This window comes from Anabrus simplex, chromosome 2 (assembly GCF_040414725.1).
Source record: "Anabrus simplex isolate iqAnaSimp1 chromosome 2, ASM4041472v1, whole genome shotgun sequence".
In the NCBI taxonomy this organism is placed as follows: Eukaryota; Metazoa; Arthropoda; class Insecta; order Orthoptera; family Tettigoniidae; genus Anabrus; species Anabrus simplex.
Window position 1 is genome coordinate 734,227,379 of NC_090266.1, and position 27,255 is coordinate 734,254,633.

The 27,255-nt window shown below is 38.0% G+C and overlaps 1 protein-coding gene across 4 annotated transcripts in view; it reads right to left on the reverse strand.

Annotated features, from left to right (window-relative positions):
- LOC136864415 (uncharacterized) overlaps positions 1 to 27,255 on the reverse strand; it is a 312,192-nt gene that overhangs the window by 53,696 nt on the left and 231,241 nt on the right. For all 4 annotated transcript variants that reach the window (XM_067141385.2, XM_067141383.2, XM_067141384.2 and 1 more), the window contains 2 exons: positions 21,241 to 21,399; positions 6,537 to 6,623 (listed from right to left, as the gene is read on the reverse strand). In XM_067141385.2, the coding sequence (XP_066997486.1) occupies positions 6,537 to 6,623; positions 21,241 to 21,399 (246 nt within the window). The remainder of the gene's footprint in view (positions 1 to 6,536; positions 6,624 to 21,240; positions 21,400 to 27,255) is intronic.

Sequence of the window (27,255 nt, forward strand, 5' to 3'; positions counted from 1 at the left end):
CTCCGACACTGCCTTCGAATGTCGACGAGAGAAATCGCTAGTGCACATAGCGCGGAAACGATGCCGAATGTAATCGATCGCATACAATATCATGGGGTGCATAAATATCGGTAACGGAAAAAATTGCGCGCGCTTAATCGCTCGTAGTAACGGATGCGCCAGTGATAGGGTTCTCGCTGTAACCGAAGGACGATACACAGTTTAATATAGGAATTTTGAAGGGACTGAAAAAAGTCGTCGCTATAACGGAGTTCTCGTTATATGCCGTAATCGCTATAGCGGACTTCTACTTTATGTGTAGCATGAAATCCAAAACACCAGTAGGCATTTGTCCATGGTCTCTGCATAGTCGTATGCACTGTCAAGTATTTTTTTACCGACACTGTTAATCACGTCAGTTATCTCCAAATGATCAACACTGGCTCATCCCACAACTGCAAGATGCAGGAATCTCAGATATTGTATGGTTTCAACACAACTTGCTATTGAACAAAGTCTTTGGCAATCGCTAGATCAGACCATGAATGGACAATTTTCCAGCTTCTCTTGCATGGCCTCCAAGAAGTTCTGACCTGACAACACTGGATAACACACACTGGGGCTTCATCAAGGACAACATAGGAATTGCTGTTGTTCAGCAAACAATCAACAACAAACAAATGTTCAGTGCTCAGCCTTCCAGGAAGTGACCCAAAGAATGACTGACATGAACAACAGAACCTGACAGCACATTCAACAGTACAGAGGCCATAGAGGAATACATACCGATGTTTTGGGCTCCTAAACATATGGTTCACCTTCCATTATGCATATATAATAGGAGAGTATACAGACTTTGTGTGCACCCTGTGCAATTAAGAGGTCTAGTTTAAAAATACAATTTCTCCAAAGTAATTTTCAGAAAAACCCACTACTTATTATATGAACACCTTTAAACATGGGGTTTTAGCATTAAAATATTAGGTTTATATAGGTGCATAATTTATGACTGTTAGATTATTCAGTCCGCCAAAACTATTTTTGAATAAATAAATGTATAAACTACCTGAAAAAGAAACAACTTAATTAAAAATTCATTTATTCAAAATTAGTTTTGGCAGACTGAAGAACCTAACAGTTATAAAATAACAGAGTCGAAACTCAAAAGAGATGGTTTCAGATATCACAAAATAAGTGTATTAGGCATGATATTTGTAGACTGCAAATTTATTGAAATAGGAGAAAATTTAGTTAAAAGTTTGGAAAAGTTTTGAACTTACTGACTTAAGTAGTTAAGACAGAAACACATAAAGAAGTGTGTTTAAATGCAAATAATGACTTTTTTATTGTTTTATATATACACAATAAAGCTTTGTTGGTTTTTAGCTATGTTCATACAATCAGTTTACAGTATTTGGCTGATTTTCTCATCAGATGAGCAGATCAGAATGTTGTTTGACTGCTTGGCTAAATGATCAGTATAGAGGCCTTCAGTTCAGGGGGACCCATGCTCGATTTCCAGTCAGGTCAGAGTTTTTAACCACTTCTGGTCAATTGGGGATTGGGTGTTTGTGTTCATCTTAATATACATACAACTTCATTTACACACAACCAACATAGTGCTGATCCTGAGTAATTAGGATAAGGCCAGAGAGAATAAGAATGTGTAGATCAGAATATTCCTCATGAGGCTGATAGAAATCTCCTGGAGAAATTCAATGGAACATTGTTTATCTCCCGGTCTCGAGAGCCAAGAATAACAGCCGAGAGGATTTGTTGTGCTGACCACACGAAACCTCGTAATCTGCAGGCCTTCGGGCTGAGCAGCGGTCACTTAGTAGGCCAAGGCCCTTCCAGGGCTGTTGTGCCATGGGGTTTATTGTTTGTCTGGTTGTTTACCGTCATGTAAATTGAAAGCGTATACAAGATGACAATTTAGGGACAACCGTGGGTGAGTGGAATATACCGTATCCCATCTTTGTGGAGAAGTGGAATGTCTTCCATGATAAAATTTTGAAACTTACTTATCTGACTTGTACAATACACAACTGTGGCTTCTGTTTCTCTGTTTCTAACACCTTGTGCTGGGAGCATTTATTTAATTAGAGAAGTTAATAATGAGTGACAGTGTTTACATTCTCTTATTTAATGAGGATAAATTATTATCTACAATATTGAGCTGTTGTGGAGATATACATGGACACGTGAGTGAGGGTACAGGCTGGATCCTCACTGTTTTTCAATGATGGAGAACAATTAGAATCGTGGAATGGAATATCGCTGTGCGGAGCTCAGTATGACGACGACTGGTTAAATATGGAAAGGTGGTCCAACCTAACCTAAAGACCTCACCTAGACGGAAAGATGTGTACTCAAGCCAGTATGTACAGTTGAGCCTGCTTTATACGTAACTCTGTTCTGCATAATTCGTATTTGTACGTAATTTCCTTTAGGTCCTGGCAAAATGTAATTTAAAAGCATGTTAATTAAACCTTATTTATACGTAATCCGTTTATACGTAATTCGCAGTTATACATATTAAGTGTCAGTGAAATATAACTGAGTTTTGCGTATCTGTAATGAGCACGTGCTTTTTAAAAAGAAACTACTGTATTTACGAAGTTTCCTCTTAGTCGGTGCAGGCAGAAGTAGAGCGGTTGGGTTTCGGTGCTGAAGCAGAACACAAAGAGTTTCGCCGAGTGACATTGTTGACCCTTCCTTACTGGCGGCTTAACAAAGGCCAACCGAGCGAGTCCCCTTCACTCTCTTTTCCGCTCCTCCTCTACCTTCGTCGTTTTTGACCTTCACAATGCCATCAAAGATTAAGATACCTTACAAGCAAAGTGGGCGGTTTCGGTTTGGAAATAAAAGAAAATACACTAAATTTGTTTGAATATGAGAATTTATTTCATGGGAACTACGGAGAAATAAAACGTCCACAGTGATCTGGCGTTTACTGTTGAACAGTAGTTTTGTCATTCAGTTGCTTTTAATTAGCCATGGAGAACAGAAAAAGGAAAAGTTGTACCTTAGATGAAAAAGTAAAATTTATACAAGAAGTGGACGCTAATCCACACAAAACAAAAACTGAAATTGCTTTAGACTTCCGGATTGCGTATACCACGCTGTGTACAGTCATCAGTAAAAGAAATAATATTTTGGATGAGTTCTTAAAACTGGGTTCAAAATAAGCAAAGCACAGCCGTCAACCGGAAGGAAGGTACGTAGATTTGGAGAAAGCACTTTTCACATGGTTCCAGCAAAAGTGGGCTGCAGCTCTACAAATTAGTGGCAACATGCTGAAGGCAATGGCGATAGATTTAGCTAGAATGATGAGTATCACTGCCAATTATCAGGAATGCATAAGAGGTCAGTTGCCAAGAGATGAAGAATGGGTCACATCGAAAAGCATCCTGGTAAAGGAAGGAATTGAAGTCTTGAATTCTGTAGGAAGACAAAGTGTGAAATTGAGGGAGAAGGAAACATGGTGGAGAGAGAGAGAAAGGAGCAGAGAGAAAATAAAATTGGAACTCATAAGGGAAGTGGTAAAGATGAAAGACCTTGAAGAGGTGTACCAAGATAAAAAGCTGTATGTCATAAGTATAATTTGGGAAGAGAAGACAAAGAGTTGGAAGATTTTTGCACAGAAAATGAATGAAGATATCAAAGGCAATTTAAAGTTACTATACAGCATGGTAAAAAAAAAAAGACAAGGAAAGCGATGGTTATCATCAAGACACTTGAAGATGAAAATGGGATATAGCCAGAAAGGAAACTGACATCAGAGAGGTCCTGAAGAACCATTTCAACCACCTGCTGAAAGGATAAGAGGAAAAAAGAAATATGAGCCAGATGTGGAAGTGTGCTCAGAGGAGGCCCCTATCACCTCGAGAGAAACAGAAGCAGCATTAAGAATGACGTATAAAGGAAAATCACCAAGAGTAGATGAAGTGAATGCAGACGTGATCATAGCAGCAGGGTACAGGGTCTGCAATGGCTACCAATGCAGTATGGAAGTCCTGCAGACTGGAATGGCTTCAGAATTAACAGGTCAAGTATAGATCTAAGAGTCAGAGCCACAATGCTGATGACGAAGTATTGGGAACAAAGCAAGAACTTTCTCATGGTATTGCTGGATATTGAAACGATATAAGACAGAGTCGCAAGAGGGAAGATCTGTTAGTGCCAGCAAAGAAGGAAGGAAGTCCAGATTTTGTACAAGAACTGTACCAGCCGTGAGCAAGTTGGAGAAGGACACTCATCATGGTTTATGACCAAGAGTAGTATCCAACAGGGAAGTGCAGTGTCCCCACCACTGCTGTTTATCACAGTTATGGATGATATAATCAAGAGCATTAACATTCTGGAGTCCAAATATATTTCCAGTCAGATCACCTGCAGGTCCAATTTCAAACACACAAATATGGGGAAAACTATACACACATTTCATAACGTAACACTTTGAAAATAAATCTGTACAAAATTTTATATTGTGATTCAGTCAACTACACTCGTAGCAACATTTTTTCATCGTATGGTACTTTCGGAAGAACTTATTGGACAGATTTCACATAAAACTGATGTCTCCCAGCCATCACTTCCCTGTCTGAATGTAAGGAACAATCCTTTGTTTTCCTGAACTTTCGAGCGTCAGTGATGAGTTGTTTCTCACTGAGGTGAGAAATCATCATAAGAACCACTACTATCACATAAAATTGTCATTATGCGAGCCATGGCCAGTAGAGAAGAATGTAAATATTATTCCAAAGATGATGTAGCCTATTTCACAAGGTAGCACTTGTAAAGCAAAGAAATGAATCCCAGCTGTTAGCACTATACTGAGGAATAGGTATGCTACATACAAGGTAAAGCATGTCCACGATTGTCCAGCAAATTTACATGAAATCTAAACTTAAATGATATCCTGGGCCACATAGGACCTGAACTACATATCAGCAACGTCAGATTGAGTCTGATATTGGACTCCAAAAAGGTTAAGGAAATTTTTTCGGTGAATTCAACGCAGCTGCCTTTGCTGACATCATGATTGGGAAGAAACAGAAGATGAAGTGAGACAAGGCTCGGACACATGGAAGATCAAGTTTCATGAGTTCAACCTCAAGATCAGTGAAACTAAGATAGTGGTGGTGATGGTGAACAGAGATGGGCGACCAGCAAGCATCCAACTAAAACAGACCACAAGTTGGAGAGTGTGGACAGTTTCACTTACCTCGACAGTATAGTGTCCAGAGAAAACTTAGTTACAAAAGAGATCACCAACAGGGTCCAAAAGACTTTCCTCTCTTTCCAAGAAGTGGGGACTCTTCTTTGGGAAGTTAAGATTCCAAAGAAAGCAAAATTAGCAATGTTCAACAGCTACACCCAGTAACTCCAAAAACTTGGAAACATGAACCCTCACGAAGAGAGACTTACCAGGACTGCAGGCATCAGAGATGAAGTTCCTGAGGTACACAACCCAGAAGACCAAGATGGACAAGTTAAGAAATGAGGAGGTGAGGCAGGAAGCTGGGTTTAAGACATCACTATTAGACAGGGTCAGTATAACTAGACTATGGTAGTTTGGACACACGATGAGGATAGATTGTATGAGAACAGATCAAGTGCAATATGGAAAGAGAGGTGGAATGAAAACGCCAGGTTTGAAGACCTAGAACCTCTGGATGGACATGATCAAGACTGACATTGCAGTTAAGGAAAGAACAATGCAGCATGTCATGAAGAACAGGACATTTATCAATATAAGAAAGTATAAGAGGCTTATCAGCAACACCCGGCAAAACTGGAGCTGTAAACCACTGATGATGATGATGATGATGATGATGAAGAAGAAGAAGAAGAAGATGACATACATACATTCTCAATATTCTCCAAAAACATTTGAAAAGTCCCCTCAACATTATATTCAAACAGTCTACAGTTCTCCAGCTGTAAGGTAATTTTTAGTGTCTAACAAACAAGAATCAATCCTATCTTTCTTAGTAATTTAACCACCATGTGACCTCTCACTTCCCAAGAATTACAAAGTTTTAAGGAAATTAAAAAAAAAAAAAAAAGTAAAAGTGCTGTTTCTGATATCTATGCTCTTACAGAAACAGAGTGACAGTGATCAACAGGATACAAAGCATGTCTACTGTTTTTCTATAAATGAACTTCAGGATACTTTAACATAGCATGTCATAACTAACCAGAAAAATTTTGCTATTTTTTTGCTGATTGTTTTTGCATTGTACCAACTCAAAGAGGTCTTGCGCCGACGATGGGATAAGACAGGACTAGGAATGGGAAGGAAGCAACTGTAGCCTTAATTAAGGTACAGCCCCAGCATTTGCCTAGTGTGAAAATGGAAAACCACAGAAAATCATCTTCAGGGCTGCCAACAGTGGGGTTTGAACCCACCATCTCCTGAATGCAAGATAGCAGCGACATTCTCCACGTCACAAAGCCAACTTGCTTGGTAAACAAGAACAAATAACTTTCCAAGTAATAACTGGAATGCCAAAATTCTGAAATAATATCCAGCAAACGCACATACATACCTTTTTGTGATTCCTCATTTGTAACAGTTCCATTCTGTGCTGCATCAACAAGAATTTGAAGATTGTCTTGGTTTTCTGCAACAGTGGCTAGAACAAGAAGTTTATCAATTAAATAAGTCCCATCCATTGAATTAATAGTAATGTGAATAAAGGATAAACGCTACCAAGGACACAAACCAACCCTGCAACCCATGAATAAGTGCTACTGTAAATAAAAGATGTAATACAATATTGTGTGAGATTAACAACTGTAAAAGGGATAGAGATATAGAGGTCAACATTTGAAGAAAGTTATTAGTAATAGTTCTATATATACACACATTTTTGATCAAATGTGTCGCATATGAACCTTGTTTCACATTTCTATCCAAGCACACAAGGAAGTTTTCATGTTTCTCTTCCTGGCAAGGCATCAGGATATGTAACTATCCACCCAGGTGCTGTTCTTTGTCAGTAACAGATGGATATCCCCTCTGTGATTCCCAACCTGAACTCTATGGCCAACTCTTCCCGGAATTTCTTATGATTTATCACTTTGTTTCCTCTGCTTTTTGCAGGCTCCTTCTAAAGGATATAGATAATAATAATCACATCCATTCCCCAGAAAAGTAGTTTCTCTACCACTTCATGGTCTTTTGCAAAAACCAAGAAGTGATGGACAGGTGATCCACAATATACAAATCTCTGATGTATGTGTTATACTCAGCTATAATCTTATGTTTTTCTACTTAGTCCTGACATCCATCTTGTACTTTCCTGTTTATCAGTACAGATGTAGACTTGAGTTGACAGCATGGTAATGATGTTTGTATCTCTCCATGCCATGCAATCACAAGTATTTCATCTCGAAGTTCTAAGGTTATCCCTTACTTTATTTTAGGTATCCTAACATCGCAGGCATTATATTCTGCTCTGGATTCACAGTCCCCGTCATGAAATGTTTCACCTTCAGTAATTCAAGTACAAACTCAGGCCTGGTGTAAAATATATTTTTTTAATGATCGATCGATCGATCAATCAATCAATCAATCAATCAATCAATCAATCAATCAAATCAACCAATCAATCAATCAATCAATCAATCAATCAATCAATCAATCAATCAAATCACCACTGATCTGCATCTCCCATTTTCACACCAGGTAAATGCTTGGGTTATACGTTATTAAGACCACAGCCACTCCCTTCCCAATCCTAGACCTTTACCATCCTTGCCACACTGAAAAACTTTGATGTGTTAGCGAGACGTTAAGCAATAAAAATTAACTTAAAATGGGCATAATATCGACTAGAACCCGTTGAAAATTTGCCGGCAATGCTTTTCCACGTATCTTTACAATATGACTATCCACCACGAAAATATTCCTGCTGTCTATAAACCTTAATTTTACTAAGCGTCAAGTACAATAAACGCGTTATGACTCTGCCACTGAGTAGCCATGGCTTTTCTAAAGAATTGTTGTTGTGCGAGCTGGTGGAGTGGATAGCAAAAAAAAAAAAACTTGGGTAAGATGGAATGTGCAGCATATTGTGGTTTTTAGATTAGAAATGATGGAATTGTTCCGACTAACATAATGCAAATAACAGATCAATAATTCAACTCTTTCTGCTGGTATAACACTGCTCCTAGGCCGGAGTCGCTGACGTCCATCTGCAGGCACACCTTCCGTTGAGGGTTGGGATGGACTAGCCGGGAGCTTTGCATATCGCAGCCTTAATGACTTGGACTGCTGCCTCTTCCTTGCTGGTCCATAGGAATGGGCGGTTGTTATGGAGTAGATCGGTGAGTGGTATTGCTTTCTCTTCAAAGTGTGGTACTATTTGCTATACCATCCACACAAACCAAGGAACTGACGTACTTGTCGCCTGGTCTGCGGGTGTTCAGCTTCTTCGATACCTCGATTCTTCTCTGGTTGCCTTTCTAAACCTTCAGATATTAGGACATGGCCAAGATATTCTACGCAGGACTGGGCGAAGTGGCACTTCTCCAATTGGCAAGTCAGTCCATGAATCTTCAGTCATTTCTTGGAAATTCTTGCTGCGAAATAAAATGTCGTTGAGATACACTTGGCAAAAATCTCTGACATATGCTGATAATACCTTATCCATCAGTCGCGTCAAGGTGGCAGGAGCATTCTTCAATCCAAAGGGCATTACTGCAAACTGGTACAATCCTCTCGGTGTCATGAAGACAGTCAGTGGTCTAGAACTTGCCTCGACCTCCACATGCCGGTATCTGGAGTTGAGATCCAGCGTGCTGAAAATCCTAGACCAACTTACTTGTTTCAACGAGTCTTTCAGGTCAGGCATGGGGTAGGCATTACTAACGGTCTTCTCGTTCAACCTGCGGAAGTCCACATACAGTCGATACTCCCCTTCTTCTTCTGTAGGATGATAGGTGAAGCCCAACAGATGTAGAGGGCTCAACGAGACCTTGTGCTTACATCTCTTGAATCTTCTGGATGACTGAAGTTGCGCTTATCTGGGTTGATTGGATATGGACGTTGCTTGATGGGTGAGGGAGTGCTGCATTCAATGGTGTACGTTACCGTAGTAGTCCGCCCTATTTTATTGGTGATGACTTCCGGAAAGTCCTTTAAGGTGTGTCTCAGCTCCTTTTCCTCACTCAATCGAAGGTGTGTTAACTGGATATCTCCCAGGTTTACGTCGACTTCCATATCCTTGCAAGTCCGGAGATTTCCATCGTGCCAGGCGACCCTCAGACGTCTGTCTTTTCCCAAAAAGACTTCATGAGCTGCATAGTTTAGGATCACCTTGTATTCCACCAGAAAGTCATGACCTAATATGATGTCAGGTATCAGGTTCTGAATCACTGCAACATCAATTACAATAGGCATGTTCATGCATTTAGCAGTTAGGTTAGTCTGTCCTTGGATGGAATAGGTTACCCCGTCCGCTACTTCGAGGGGGTGAGACTTCATAAGCGATAGTAATCTGGCAACAGTCTCATTGACAAATGAATGACTAGCTTGGCTGTCGAGTATGGCTGAAAAATTCTCGTTGCCAATCCTTAAGATGATAGCTGGGCAGGGTTGGCCTATTCTACTCACTATCTGACCAATCCCTCTCCTACTTGACCAGGGTTGCTTATCTGTCGGGTCTTGAGGCGCATTCCTGCTCCCGGTCCCATCCCCCTCAATCCAGAATGGGCCGGACCTAGTTTTCCGGCATCAAGGCTGGGCACTTGTTCTTCAGGTGTCCCACTCTTCCACACTGGTAGCACTTCCTAACTGCGCTGGTCTCTTCTGTAGCTTTGCTCTTGTGTTCTCCTCCAGCTGGGCGATGATTCTGTGTAGATCATCAAAGGAACTGGGTTGTGATACTTTCACTAGGGGTCGAATCCTATCATGGAGTAGCTCTGTGATATCTGGCAAGATCTCTTTTTTGCTTCCTTCCGGGTGCAGATGCTTGAAGAGTTGGTACTTCTGTAGGATGAAGGTGCTAGATCTCATGCCAGTGGGTTGTGCCTCAGTCAGTAGCTTCCTTTTCACGGAGCTCTTCACCCCTTCAGAATTCCCTCTTGAGTCCGTCCAGTTTAGATTTAAACCCTTGAAGTTGTTCCACCAAATAGCAGCTTGCCCCTTTAATCGTGGTGTGATGAGATGCATGAAGATGTCCTCTGGTAAATTAGTCCTTCCTAATAGGCTGACCGATCCCTCGACGAAGCTAGTAGGGATCTCCTCCAGTCATCCATGGTATTCTGGAAGGCTCTCTATAATCACCTTTCGGTCTAGGTGTGCTGTATTTCCAGTCAGGTTTGATTTGGTTAGAGGTGTGGGATACGTCCTGTTTGTGTTCATCTTCTACTGCGTGAAGGATGTTTCCCCTTATATTCTGCATATCTTCCTTGATGGTCGAAAACCGGTTTTCTAACCTTCCTTCAACAGCAGAAATACAGCGCCCAAGATTTTCCTCGACGGCAGATATATGGCTTTCAAAATTTCCCTTGATGTTAGAAATCCTCCCCTCAACCTGTTGCTTCATGCCGGAAACCTGGATTTCCACCTCCTCCTTGAGGTCCAAGATATCCCCTTACAGATGGCTTACTCTACTATCAATCTGGTCAACCTGTCCCAGTTTTGACCTGATGTCCGATATCTGCTGCGTTATTATATGTAATAAATATCATTTTTGGTCCGTATTGATGATATTTGATTGAAATAATAACATTAAGTTATTTATTAGACCACCTAATCAATACAAAATCGTCTTGGATGATTTACATAAATTTGTTAGCTAATAGTGGTACATGTTTCGCCTTCCCTGAAGGCATCATCAGCCATAGTCTTAACCTTAAATTAAAAATAAGCGTCTAAATAACATGTAGTAATGAAATGAATTTTAAAATCATGAAGAGATTTGAAGTAAAATAACATTAAAAATAACAATGAGGGTTTGAAAATACAATGTGATGAGATATAATAGTGGAAGTATTAACAAAATTAACATTAGAAGGCTGCTAAAATAAGTACAATGGATAAAACAACAGATTGTTATACAACAAGTAGTAAGATTGCATAAAAGTAAAGTTGATAGTCTGGCAGTTATAATTAGACGATGGCGAAAAATCGTATATAATCAAAGTAAAGAAGAGAGAATAAAAGTCAAAGTTAGTCGAGAGATCCGAAGTTAATCATGATCTTGAAGATAAAAGACGAAAGTCAGATGCATATGGTGAAGTTGTAGAACACGTTGAGGATATGAAGTTGGTGAATAGAAGTTGAAGAACAGTTTCAAATAGGATCACTATGGACCATCTCAAAATTTGAAGTGATGTTCAAATGTTGTAAATTGTGAGTTTGTAGATATTCTAGTTGAAACAGCATATAAAAGTGGAATCTGTAAAAGGAAGCAAGAAACGTAGAGTTAATTGTGTGAAAAGATATTTGAAAATATTGAAGTAGAATTGTGTGTACTTACCATTTGACGGTGACAAAGATAGCTTGTGAAATTAGAGTTGGTACCTAAATTTCTCAAATCTTTACAAAGAAATGAAGTTAGAATTTTTAAGAAGGTTCTTTAAGTTACGCTGTATTTTGTTCAAAATCTAATGCCACTCAAAAGAAAGTAAACAACATATGGTTGAAAAATGAAATTAAACTATTATACAAGAAGAAATCTCTACTAAATTTACAATTATATAGGACTCATTTGACCATCTCTCAGAAATTACCCCCACTTGAATGGAGCTCATTTTTAAGGTACACTGACCTCAAACTATCTTACGTATTAGACAAGAAACAGAAAACCCTAAACCATAAATTACTTTGTCTTCAAGAAAACAAATGTAAAACTCCTGACCAAAATACAAACAACAAAGTGTCCCCTTCCCATTTGACTAACATTCCCACTACAATCAACCTATCTAATGCAACCTTCTCTAACCAAGAATTAAATCTATTAGATAAAGGCATCAAACATAATTGGCCTAATCACAAAAAGGCAGAAGACATCATCACTACCATCGCTGAAACCGTAACTAATATCGATAAACAAATCCCAATTGATAAACAGAATGACGTTCGATATGAAGTAAAAAAGAAACTCCCAACTTTGATTAATGAGATAACATATAATAATAACTACAACGTCTCGAAACAAATTCTAAACCTGAAATCCAAAATCCATAACAACAACGTAGTAATTACAAAAGCAGATAAGGGCAACACCATAGTAATAATGAACAAACAAGATTACATCAATAAAACTGAAACTTTTTTTTCAGACAATACCTATACCTTAATTAACAAAGATCCAACAAACAAAATACAGCGTAACTTAAAGAACCTTCTTAAAAATTCTAACTTCATTTTAAATGTTCAAGATTATCAGAAATTAACTGTAATGAACCCAAAATTACCTACAGTCAGATCACTGCCCAAAATTCATAAAAATGATGTCCCCATTCGGCCTATAATTAATAGTATCAATAGTCCTACCTATAAAACCTCTCAATTCCTACACAAATTCCTAAAAAAACACTTCAAATTTCACAACTCCAACCCCATAAAGAACTCGATCGAACTTTGTAATTCCCTAAATAAGTTCAGTCTACAACCAAACCACGTTTTATGTTCTTTTGCATCACCAACATGTATACTAATATCCCTATCAACAATACTATTAACATCATAAAAAACAATCTGTTGAAACATAGCACATTGAGTAAAATCGAAACTGATGAATGGTTAAAATTACTTAATTTCGTTTTAGACAACAACTATTTTACCTTCAATAAGAAAATTTACAAACAAGAAGGTCTAGCGATGGGAGACCCGTTATCTGGAATACTAGCCGATATATACTTAGATAACCTCGAACATAGTAAGATTATTAATAACATCAACGGACTCTGCCTTTGGCATCGCTATGTTGATGATACCATAGCTATCATTGATAAACAAATCAACAACAGCAATAACATACTATCATTTCTCAACAACTTAGATAATAATATTAAATTCACTAAAGAAGATGAGTTCAATAACTCTTTGAACTTCTTAGATATCAAAATCACACGAGCATTGAACAAATTCGACTTCCAAATATACAGAAAACCCACCTTTTCTCCAACAACCATAAAAAATGATTCTTTACATCCCAACTCACATAAAAAAGCCACTTATCACAGTTTAATATATAGAGCATTAAAGATCCCTATGTCCTCTATTAATTTAAAGAAAGAATTACTATTCATCAAGGAAATAGCTAAATTCAATGAATTTAACACGAGTATGATTGATAAAATCATCAATAAAACCAAACTGAAACTAGCTACCAATTTAACTCCATTGAAACCTGTCAAACCAAAATACGCTAAATTCACGTTCACTAACCATAGCATTTACCCGATAACCAATTCATTAATGAAGCACGAAATAAAAATAGCCTACACAACAAAAAACACTAATCGTAATTTATTCTTCAATCACAACTCTATTAACATCACAGACAATAGTTACTCTGGATCAGGAATATACAGATTGAAATGCTCTACATGTAATTTTTCTTATGTTGGCCAAACTGGCCGCAGCTTCTCTACCAGATACGCCGAGCATTACAATGCCCAAAGACACAACAAATTCTCCGCAATGGCCAACCATATGAGGGACACCGGGCATAAATTCACCACAATAGAACAAGACATCCATATCCTAAAAAGAGTCGATAAAAGCAAACTCATGACAGAATATGAAAACTTATTTATTTTCCTCGACCAACATTTTAATAAAGATAAGAATCTAAATGACACTATTGATAAAAAAAGCCCCTCGTATGAACAGATTCTTATTTTATTACGAGAATCAACTTCCCTCACCAACAAATTCTTAAAAATCTTCAACCTCACATCAATTAGAGTTCCCACCTCCCCTACAGCTAATATACCCCCCTCCCTTCCCCCCGCCGCTAGTACCTCTAATTCAAATACAACCAATAAACCCATAGCCACACCCACCGTAACATCGCTCCCTCCAATAGCCTTACACCGTTACAACACGCGCAGTAATACACTCTCTTCCTTCCCTCCCTCCAATAGTTACGTCAACGCAAACAGATCCCCCTCCAGCACAAAACTTCAGTTATAACACACGTAGCAAGAAGTCTACTGTTGCAAATACTTCTAACACATAATGTTACAAGCTATCTTCGTCACCGTCAAATGGTAAGTACACACGATTCTACTTCAATATTTTCAAATATCTTTTCACACAATTAACTCTACGTTTCTTGCTTCCTTTTACAGATTCCACTTTTATATGCTTTTTCAACTAGAATATCTACAAACTCACAATTTACAACATTTGAACATCACTTCAAATTTTGAGATGGTCCATAGTGATCCTATTTGAAACTGTTCTTCAACTTCTATTCACCAACTTCATATCCTCAACGTGTTCTACAACTTCACCATATGCATCTGACTTTCGTCTTTTATCTTCAAGATCATGATTAACTTCGGATCTCTCGACTAACTTTGACTTTTATTCTCTCTTCTTTACTTTGATTATATACGATTTTTCGCCATCGTCTAATTATAACTGCCAGACTATCAACTTTACTTTTATGCAATCTTACTACTTGTTGTATAACAATCTGTTGTTTTATCCATTGTACTTATTTTAGCAGCCTTCTAATGTTAATTTTGTTAATACTTCCACTATTATATCTCATCACATTGTATTTTCAAACCCTCATTGTTATTTTTAATGTTATTTTACTTCAAATCTCTTCAAGATTTTAAAATTCATTTCATTACTACATGTTATTTAGACGCTTATTTTTAATTTAAGGTTAAGACTATGGCTGATGATGCCTTCAGGGAAGGCGAAACATGTACCACTGTTAGCTAACAAATTTATGTAAATCATCCAAGACGATTTTGTATTGATTAGGTGGTCTAATAAATAACTTAATATTATTATTTCAATCTGCTGCGTTAATCGATTGGTGACGTCGCTAATTTGTGAAGAAATTTCATCATTTACGGTTCAAATTTTAGATTCTAGGCCCTGTTCTACATTGTAAACCTGTGTGCACAGTGGTGCTATCTGTTCAGTTAAAACTGAGTTAGCTTGAGAAATTTTGCCTGAAAGTTTGTCATTTACGTTTGAAATTTTGTTATTTACTTTCGAAATTTGATCAGCAATCTGTCCTGTTAGGCCTGTTGACCGAGTCAGCCATAACCCTTCAACCTAATGCACTTTTGGTGAGTTTTGATGTGGAGTCCTTGTTCACTATAGTGCTGAATGACTCGGTCATGTCTCTCATTGAACACCTATTTCCTGAGGACATTACTAAGCAATTTTACCACTGCATGACTTCCAGCCATTTCTTGTGGGGTGGGAATTTTTATGAACAGACGGACACAGTGGATATGGGAAGTCCACTTTCGCCCATCGTAGCTAATTTCTTTATGGAGCATTTTGAGGAGGAGGTTATTGCTTCGGCGCACGTCAAACCTATGATATGGTGGAGGTATGTTGATGATGCATTTGTGGTCTGGACAGAAGGTCCTGAGAAACTTCCTCTATTTCTAAACCACCTAAATCAGCAACATACTTCAATAAAATTCACTATGGCGATGGATTCAGACAGATGCCTTCCTTTCTTGGATGTTCTAGTACGAAAGAAATCGGACGGCTCCTTAGGACATACCATCTATCGTAAGCCTACCCACACAAATCTCTATCTTCATGCAGATTCTAACGCTATCTGCGGTCAAATAGCTGTAATAATGCACTCAGCTCAGTAGGCAATCTAGGTTGACAGTCCCGCAAAGCACCTGTGTCCAGGGTTTGTAAAAATGGCTTCAATTAGTGGACGGTGTGCTCTTTCCGAGTTTGAACTTATAGAAGGTGTGAATACTCTTGAATTGGAAGATGAGTACTCACATATCAGCAATTTGCGTAGTGACAGTGGTAGTGCTGAGCCTCAAGTACCAACTCCACGAAACAGGAAAAGAATCTGTTCCGAACATGATTTATTTCAATGTCGCACAGGTAATATGTTTAGTCCTGTAATACACAGTTTTGATGACCGTTCATCGGGTATATCACTTGGTGTAATTCATGATGAACCAGAGGCTTAAGACGTATTTCAGTTCTTCTTTTCATGAAAAATTATGCATATGGCAGTTGAAACAAACAAGTATTTTGTATTTGTTACGCAAACAATACCACCGTCTCCAAGTTCAAGGCTACAGAAATGGAGGGAAACCACACCTGAAGAACTGTACCTCTTTTTCGCCATGACAATGCCTATAGCAAGAATGAAGAAACTTACATTTCTTGAATACTGGTCAACTGATCCTCTAATAATGACCCCGCAGTTCTCAAATTTCATGTCTAGAGACAGGTACCTCTTATTATTGTGGCTGTTACATTTCAATGACAACAATAGCCAACCTGAAGGTGACTGGCTGTATAAAATAAAGCCTGTAATTGACCGTTTCAGAAACAAGTTCAGAGAAACGTTCACCCCGTTTGAAAACATTTGCACTGATCAAAGTTTGATGCTTTTCAAAGGCAGGCTTTCATTCATTCAGTTTATCCAATCAAAGAGACACAGATTTGGAACAGACATTTGTTATCTGCAATTATGAGACCGGATATGTCCTGGATTTTATTGTTTACACAGGGTCAACTACAGAAATAATTCCTAAACATGAATTTGGGGTATCAGGTGCAGCTGTCTTGAATCTAACTGAAAGGTACTTGCAGAAAGGACATACACTGTGGATAGATAACTGGTATTCAAGTCCACAACTGTACGATAACCTACACAGAAACAACACTAACACATGTGGTACCATCAGGAAAAACAGGAGGGGTATGCCAAAATTTACTACAAAATAGAACAAAGGACAAACAGAATCCAAAGCAACAGATAACATGATTGCCATCAGGTGGTTCAATCCTAGGGAAGTTTGTATGCTGACCACGCGACATGCTGATAAAATGAGACCTACAGGGAAGATGGACAGACAGACAAGACTGCCTGTAGAGAAACCCCATTGCGTTATTGACTATAACAAGTACATGAGTCCTGTTGACCGGTCATACATGATGATCAGTTCTATCAAGTGTGCGGTGCAGAAGTCAATGAAATGGTACCGAAAGTTCTATTTCCACCAGCTGGACATCACTGTTCTAAATTCTCATGCCCTCTTCAATGTCAAAACTGGACAGAACATATCTCTAGCAGATCTCCAGCTACAGCTTATAAGGGAACTCATTCAGAAGTACCACGTTTCTAGACAAACTAGTAAAAGAGGACGTCCTAAATCTGGTGACCAACCACTCAGACTGACGGAGAGACATTTCCCATCCCCTGTACAACCTACTCCAAAGAAGAAATTTCCTACAAGATGCTGCCATGTCTGCTCCAACAAAACAACTGACGAAAAGAAGAGACGAGAAACCGGTACATGTGCATCAAATGTGACATGGCTCTGTGTGCTAACCCCTGCTTCGAAATATACCACACATTAGTGAAGTTTTGAAGATGGACACATTGGATTGTCTCCTGTAAATAATGAAACAATTCGGTGTAAAATACAAGAGCTGATATTTTAGAACTTAATGTTTTTTCTACATTTCTTATTTTGGCCAACTCTGACTTAAATTTAATTTTTGTTACATTATTAAATAAAAAATGTCCTTTGATTGCTTTTTATTAGGAAATAATCAGTCATACCTGATCTATTCAAGGTGATGACCAGTGAATACTTGGGCTGTTATGAACAACCCTGATTTGTAAAATAGCTAAAATATTTCACATTCGTAATTCTTGAAAGAGCATTATGCAATTTGGGGAGAATTTAGCACTTGTGAAGGAGGAATATCACACTTTTTATAGGAAAAGGTTAATATTAACAGCAAAGAGGTTGAAAACACTTATACTGGTCGCATCTAACAACATTTTTTTTTTTTACAAGTTGTTTTCGGTCTTTTCCGGCTCCAGGCCTAGGGTAGAGAAAGTGAAATCTGTCTACAAACGAAAAAGGGTAGAATATCTCCAGGACGAGGAAATTAGACAGAAGTACATGGATATGATTAGTGAGAAGTTTCGAACAGTAGACTGTAAGCAGGTTCAGGATATAGAAAGTGAATGGGTGGCATACAGGGATGCTGTAGTAGAAACAGCAAGGGAATGCCTAGGAACAACTATGTGCAAAGGTGGGAAAAGGCGAACATCTTGGTGGAATGATGAAGTGAGAACAGCTTGTAAACGTAAAAAGAAGGCTTATCAGAAATGGCTCCAAACAAGGGCCGAGGCAGACAGGGATTTGTATGTAGATGAAAGAAACAGAGCGAAACAAATAGTTGTTGAATCCAAATAGAAGTCATGGGAAGATTTTGGTAATAACCTGGAAAGGCTAGGTCAAGCAGCAGGGAAACCTTTCTGGACAGTAATAAAGAATCTTAGGAAGGGAGGGAAAAAGGAAATGAACAGTGTTTTGAGTAATTCAGGTGAACTCATAATAGATTCCAGGGAATCACTGGAGAGGTGGAGTGAATATTTTGAAAATCTTCTCAATGTAAAAGGAAATCATCCTGGTGGTGTTGCGTACAGCCAAGCTCATGGGGAGGAGGAAAATTATGTTGGTGAAATTACGCCTGATGAAGTGGAAAGGATGGTAAATAAACTCCATTGTCATAAAGCAGCAGGAATAGATGAAATTAGACCTGAAATGGTGAAGTATAGTGGAAAGGCAGGGATGAAATGGCTTCATAGAGTAGTAAGATTAGCATGGAGTGTTGGTAAGGTACCTTCAGATTGGACAAAAGCAGTAATTGCACCTGTCTATAAGCAAGGGAACAGGAAGGATTGCAACAACTATCGAGGTATCTCGTTGATTAGTATACCAGGCAAAGTATTCACTGGGTTCTTGGAAGGGAGGGTGCGATCAGTCGTTGAGAGGAAGTTGGATGAGAACCAGTAGGGTTTCAGACCACACAGAGGCTGTCAGGATCAGATTTTCAGTACGTGCCAGGTAATTGAAAAATGCTACGAGAGGAATAGGCAGTTGTGTTTATGTTTTGTAGATCTAGAGAAAGCTTATGGCAGGGTACCGAGGGAAAAGATGTTCGCTATACTGGGGGACTATGGAATTAAAGGTATATTATTAAAATCAATCAAAGGCATTTATGTTGACAATTGGGCTACAGTGAGAATTGATGGTAGAATGAGTTCCTGGTTCAGGGTACTTACAGGGGTTAGACAAGGCTGTAATCATTCACCTTTGCTGTTCGTAGTTTACATGGATCATCTGCTAAAAGGTATAAAATGGCAGGGAGGGATTCAGTTAGGTGGAAATGTAGTAAGCAGTCTGGCCTATGCTGACGACTTGGTCTTAATGGCAGATTGTGCCGAAAGCCTGCAATCTAATATCTTCGAACTTGGAAAATAGGTGCAAGGAGTATGGTATGAATATTAGCCTTTCGAAGACTAAATTGATGTCAGTAGGTAAGAAATTCAACAGAAATGAATGTCAGATTGGTGATACAAAGCTAGAACAGGTCAATATTTTCAAGTATTTAGGTTGTGTGTTCTCCCAGGATGGTAATATAGTAAGTGAGATTGAATCAAGGTGTAGTAAAGCTAATGCAGTGAGCTCGCAGCTGCCATCAACAATATTCTGTAAGAAGGAAGTCAGCTCCCAGACGAAACTATCTTTACATCGGTCTGTTTTCAGACCAACTTTGCTGGGTGGACTAAGGATATCTTATTCATAAGTTAGAAGTAAGAGACATGAAAGTAGCAAGAATTATTGCTGGTACAAACAGGTGGGAACAATGGCAGGAGGGTACTCGGAATGAGGAGATAAAAGCTTATTTAGCAATGAACTCGATGGATGAAGCTGTACGCATAACCTGGCTTCGGTGGTGGGGTCATGTGAGGCGAATGGAGGAGGATAGGTTACCTAGGAGAATAATGGACTCTGCTATGGAGGGTAAGAGAAGCAGAGGTAGACAAAGACAATGATGGTTAGACTCAGTTTCTAATGATTTAAAGATAAGAGGTATAGAACTAAATGAGGCCACAACACTAGTTGCAAATCGAAGATTGTGGCGACGTTTAGTAAATTCACACAGGTTTGCAGACTGAATGCTGAAAGGCATAACAGTCTATAATGATAATGTATATGTATGTTGTTTTATGTCACACCGACATAGATAGGTCTTATGGCGACAATAGGACAGGAAAGGGCTAGGAGTGGGAAGGAAGCGGGCGTGGCCTTAATAAGGTACAGCCCCAGCAATTGCCTGGTGGGAAAATGGGAAACCACGGAAAACCATCTTCAGGGCTGCCGACAGTGGCGTTTGAACCCACTATCTCCCGGATACTGGATACTGGCCGCACTTAAGCGATTGCAGCGATCAAGTTCGGTAGACCTTACAATTTATAAGAATTAGTGAAAAGTCCATTTGAAAAATAAGACACCCCTTATTACCATAATAATTACTGCAAATAAATATTTCACTAAGTGAAGTGTTCTGAGAGTTCTTTTTTCTTTTCAATTTGCTTTGTGTCACACCAACATAGATAGGTCTTATGGTGATGCTGGGATAGGAAAGGGCTAGAAGTGGAAATGAAGTGGCTGTGCCCTTAACTTCTGAAAGACCGGGCGAGTTGGCCGTGCGGTTAGGGGCGCGCGGCTGTGAGCTTGCATCCAGGAGATAGTGGGTTCGAATTCCACAGTCAGCAGCCCTGAGATGGTTTTCCGTGGTTTCCCATTTTCACACCAGGCAAATGCTGGGGCTGTACCTTAATTAAGGCCACGGCCGCTTCCTTCCAACTCCCAGGCCTTTCCTGTCTTATCGTCACCATAAGACCTGTCTGTGTCGGTGCGACGTAAAGCCACTAGCAAAAAACCTGAAAGATTAAAGGGTATAATACTTAAGATTCATATGTCAATCTTTTCAATCTGTAATGTACTACCTAACATCGATATCTGAAGAAAACACATTTTTTCAGTTGGAACTTCCACAGTCCTACCCAAATAAAGAATGTAATCATATATTTTCAAGCTGTTTATAATTTGTAGTTATTAGAGCAATTTCATTTTTTATATTAGGAACATATTTTAATAATTTTAGGTATATACTTCAATGTTATGAGTACAAAAGAATATTTAGTCTAATTATAAAACAGTCTAAAATGTAAAACAAAATCTTACTTGAGTTTTCCATAAAAACTGCCTCCATACTTTTCTGACTCTCAGCAACCAAGTTATTGAAAGTATGCTGCATTTGCTGCTGTATCATCCTACGCTGGTATTCCTCAGCTCCAGGATACCTACGTCTTCTGGTGATTCGCTTTATCTTCGTAGGATCAACTGTGTAAAGGAAACACTATTTTAATTATGCCAGGTGACAACAGAAGAGAAGAGGAATATTCTTCAAAAAAATATTAAGAAATTTAATAGTCCCTTTTTGAATTCATGCTTTAGTGTCTTCAGAAATATAAATTTATTATAAATATTTTGTTTTGGGTGTACCCAGGACCATCTTAACATATGGGCACAATTGGTCAGTTGCCCATGGACCACACGAGCATACGGCCTCCACAAATATCTAAGTACAAATCAGAATTTACTACTAATTTTCCGATCAATCACCTCAATATTCAAATTTTCCCATTTTACATTGCTTGCAATGTTAAGGAAGTGCAGACTGTGAGCATTTCCATTATTGAAAATAGAGTCTCGGTAATTATATTTGTGTGATGAAGGCTTAGAAGAAGTGAGGAAAAAAGAAGTAGTGATTTATAATGTGTTGGTGACATTTTTTTTCCCTCTGAATGGTTCAATCAATGAATCAATACTAATCTGCATTTAGGGCAGTCGCCCAACTGGCAGATTCCCTACCTGTTGTTTTCCTAGCCTTTTTTAACGATTTTGAAGAAATTGGAAATTTATTGAACATCTCCCTTGGTAAGTTATTCCAATCCCTAACTCCCCTTCCTATAAATGAATACTTGCCCCAATTTGTCCTCTTGAATTCCAACTTTATCTTCATAGTGTGATCTTTCCTACTTATTCATCTACTAATGTCATTCCACGACATCTCTCCGCTGATAGCTCGGAATATACCACTTATCACAAAGTTTATACAAGGAGTAATTTTAATACCACCTATTTAATACAATTTATTCCACTATAGTGTGGTTAAATACACATGGATAAGCAAGATAAGGCTGATGATGCCCAATAAATAGTGGGCGAAACATGTACCCTTCAAATTTCTGGTAATCTCCATGTGTATTCAACCACACTATAGTGGAATAAATTGTATTGAATATTTTTTTATTTTTTTTTGCTAGTTGCTTTACGTCGCACCGACACAGATAGGTCTTATGGCGACGATAGGACGGGAAAGGGCTAGGAGTTGGAAGGAAGCGGCCGTGGCCTTAATTAAGGTACAGCCCCAGCATTTGCCTGGTGTGAAAATGGGAAACCACGGAAAACCATTTTCAGGGCTGCCGACAGTGGGGTTCGAACCTACTATCTCCCGAATACTGGATACTGAAGCGACTGCAGCTATCGAGCTCGGTAATTGTATTGAATAGGTGGTATTAAAATTACTCCTTGTATAAACTTTGTGATTAGCTATTTTTCAATAAGGAATGATGACGAGAATAATGGTTTGTAATATACCACTTAGTTGAGCAGTTCGTCTTCTTTCTCCCATTTCTTCCCAGCCCGAACTTTGCAACATTTTTGTAATGCTACACTTTTGTTGGAAATCACCCAGAACAAATCGAGCTGCTTTATATTGGATTTTTTCCAGTTCTTGAATCAGGTAATCCTGGTGAGGGTCCAATACACTGGAAACATACTCTAGTTGGGGTCTTACCAGGGCTTATATGTCCTCTCCTTTACATCCTTACTACAACCCCCTAAACACCCTCATAACCATGTGCAGAGATCTGTACCCTTTATTTACAATCCCATTTATGTGATTACCCCAATGAAGATCTTTCCTTATATTAACACCTACATACTTAAATGATCCCCAAAAGGAACTTTCATCCCATCAACGCAGTAATTAAAACTGAGAGGACTTTTCCTATTTGTGAAACTCACAACCTGACTTTTAACCCCGTTTATCATCATACCATTGCCTGCTATCCATCTAACAACATTATTGAGGTCACGTTGCAGTTGCTCACAATCTTGTAACTTATTTATTACCCTCTACAGAATAACATAATCCACACAAAGCCTTACCTCTGATTCCACTTCCTTACTCATATCTGTTCCACTTCCTTACTCATATCTATATATATAAAATAACTTGTCCTGACTGACTGACTGACTGACTGACTGACTGATTCATCATCGCCGAGCCAAAACTATTGGACATAAGGAATTGAAATTTTGGGAATATATTCATATTAAGATGTAGGTGCTCGCTAAGAGAGGATTTTTGGATATTCCGTCGCTAAGGGGGTGAAAAGGGGGGTGAAATTTTAAAAAGAGTGTATCTATATCTCAAAACTTTAAAAGTTTACAGATGTAAAAATTGGTATTTAGAATCTTCTTTTAAAATAAGGATACACGTATTATTTTGTTTTCTAAAAACCCCAATAGGAGGGGTGAAAAAGGGTGAAAATGGGGAAAAATGGGTTGAATGCCTTCAATCAGGATACCGGTACTTATATCTCAGAAACTAAAGATATTACAGACCTGAAAATTGGTACTTTTGATCTCTTTTAAAAATAAAGAAACACGTATTTTTTTTGTTTTTGGAAAATCCAAATAATGGGAGGGTGAAAAGTGAGTGAATTTTTAATATGAGTGAATCTATATCTCTAAAACTTTTAAAGTTTGCAGATGTAAAAACTGGTATTTAAAATCTTCATTAAAAATAAAGAAACACGTATTTTTTGTTTTCGGAAAATCGCAATAGGAGGAGTGAAAAGGGGTGGAAAAAGGGTTGAATGCCTTTAATGAGGCTACTTATATCTCAGAAACTGAAGATATTACAGACCTGAAAATCGGTGTTTGGGACCTCCTTTAAAAATAAAGAAACACGTATTTTTTTGTTTCTGGAAAATCCAATTAAGGGAGGGGGTGAAAAGGGGGTAATATTTTAAAATGACTGTATCTATATCTCAAAACTTTTAAAGGTTATAGATGTGAAAAATGGTATTTAGAATCTCCTTTAAAAATAAAGAAACACATATATTTTGTTTTCGGAAAATCCTAATAGGAAGGGTGGAAAAGGTTGAAGAAGGTTCGAATGCCTTTCATGAGTCTAGTTATATTTCAGAACCTGAAGATATTACAGACCTGAAAATTGGTGTTTGGGATCTCCTTTAAAAAAGAAACACGTATTTTTTGTTTTTGGAAAATCCAATTAATGAGGGGGTGAAAAGGGGGTGAGTTTTTAAAATTTGTGTATCTATATCTCAAAACTTTTAAAGTTTATAGATGTAAAAAATGGTATTTAGAATCTCCTTTAAAAATAAAGAAACACGTATTTTTTAGTTTTTGGAAAATCCAATTAATGGCGGTTAAAGAGGAGTGACAAATTGGGGTGAATTTTTTGAAAGGCTATATCTACAGAATATCTTGGAAACGTAAAATATTACAGACGTAAAAAGTGGGTGTTTGGAATCTCCTGTAAATATAAAGAAACATAGGTGATTTGTTTTTGGAAACTCCACTTAAGGGGAACTCAAAAGGGGTGAAATTTTAAAATGAGAATTTTTACAGTATATCTAAAAAACTTAACATGTTACAGAAGTGAAAAATGGTATTTTTTATCTCTATTAAACATAAAGAAACGTGTAGTTTTAGTTTTCGGAAATATCACTTGGGTGGAGGGGGGGGGTAAAAGTGACTGAAAATGGAGCTGAATTCTTTTAATTAGGCTACTGATATATCAAAAAAGAAGATGTTACAGACGTGAAATTTGATATTTTCAATCTGCTTTAAAAGTAAAGAAACACGTATTCTCTTAAAATCCAATGAAGCGGGGGGGGGGTGAAAGAATTGATAAATTAATTGGCTTAATTGTATGAGAATACATACATCTAATAAAAACTAAAGTTGTTACAGACGTGAAAATTCGTATTTTGATCTCCTTTAAAAACAAAGAAAAACGCGTTTAGGGCGGGAAACCATCTTGGAGGGCGGGAGTGTAAAGGAGTTGAATTCCTTTCATGAGGACACATAAATCAAAAACTGAAGAAGTTAGAGTCGTGATAATTGGTATTTAGAAGATCCTTTACTATTAAAGAAACAAGTATTTTTTGCGGGAAAGTTCACTTAGGGAAGGGGGGAGGGAGTAGTTTGAAATGAAGTGAAAAATGTAAATTACTTTTATGGGGATACTTATATCTCAAAACTGAAGGTAATAGACGTGAACATTGGTGTTTGGAATCTCCCTTAAATATAAAGAAACAAGCCTTCTTTTAATTTTTTTTTTTGGGGGGGGGAAGGTGGCGGTAAATAATCTTAACGGCGGTGGGGTGTAGAAGGAGGTGAGACCAATTGATTTTACTGTTATTAATGTACTTATAAGGATCCTGCGTTGCTCAGGCGGCAGCGCGCCGGCCTCTCACAGCTGGGTTCCATGGTTCAAATCCCGGTCACTCCATGTGACATTTGTGCTGACAAAACGGAGGCGGGACAGGTTTTTCTCCGAATACTCCAGTTTTCCCTGTCATCAGCCATTCCAGCAACACATAATAATAATAATAATAATAATAATAATAATAATAATAATAATAATAATAATAATAATAATAATAATAATAATAATAATAATAATGTTCCGGACCGTCGTCAAATGTGCGGACCGCGCTGGTAACGGCTCCTGGACGGGTAATGACTAATAAGAATGCAGTCCGGCCGCGGGTTCAGTGCCGCCAAGGCACCCAATATGACACCACGCCGGATCTCCTGAAGGAATTTATCCATATTAAAAATGATTAAAGGAAAAGATGGCAAAGATTTACAGACGCAACTGACCTGGAGGAATCCCTGAGCCTAGCCCGGGAAGTACGAAATCGATTGCTGGAAAGGAAGATTGAAAAATGGGAGGAAACGTGCTGTAAAATAATAGAAAACGAGTCAGATAGGGAATTTTGGTGGATTCTCGCAGAAAACGAGTCAGATCGTGAATTTCGGCGGATTATATATATAAAACAATAAGCATTCAATTATAAATTTCAGTATAATACCGTAGCGAAGCACGGGTATCTTGCTAGTCATCTATATATATAATGTAACTTGTCCTGACTGACTGACTGACTGACTGACTGACTGACTGACTGACTGATTCATCATCGCCGAACCAAAACTACTGGACATAAAGAAACAAAATTTTGGGCATAGATTCACATTAAGAAGGAGGTGCTCGCTAAGAGAGGATTTTTGGATATTCCTTCGCTAAGGGGGTGAAAAGGGGATTGAAATTTTAAAATGAGTGTATCTATATCTCAAAACTTTAAAAGTTTACAGATGTAAAAATAGGTATTTAGAATCATCTTTAAAAATAAGGAAACATGTATTTTTTTTGTTTTCAGAAAATCCCAATAGGAGGGGTGAAAAACGGTGAAAAAGGGGTTGAATGCCTTTAATCAGGATACCGGTACTTATATCTCAGAACCTGAAGATATTACAGACCTGAAAATTGGTACTTTTGATCTCTTTTAAAAATAAAGAAACACACCTTTTTTTGTTTTTGGAAAATCCAATTAATGGGAGGGTGAAAAGGGGGGTGAAATTTTAAAATGAGTGCATCTATATCTCAAAACTTTTAAAGTCTACAGATGTAAATATTGGTATTTAGAATCTTTATTAAAAATGAAGGAACATGTATTTTTTGTTTTAGGAAAATCCTAATAGGAGGGGTGAAAAATGGGTTGAATGCCTTCAATGAGGATACTTATATCTTAGAAACTGAAGATATTACAGACCTGAAAATTGGTAGTTTTGATCTCTTCGAAAAATAAAGAAACAAGTATTTTTTGTTTTTGGAAAATCCACTTACTGAGAGGGTGAAAAGGGGGTTGAATTTTTAAAATGAGTGTATCTATATCTCGAAACTTTTATAGTTTACAGATGTAAAAATTGGTATTTATAATCTTCATTAAAAATAAAGAAACACATATATTTTTGTTTTTGGAAAATCCAAACAGGAGGGGTGAAAAGGGGTTAAAAAGGGGTTGAATATCTTTA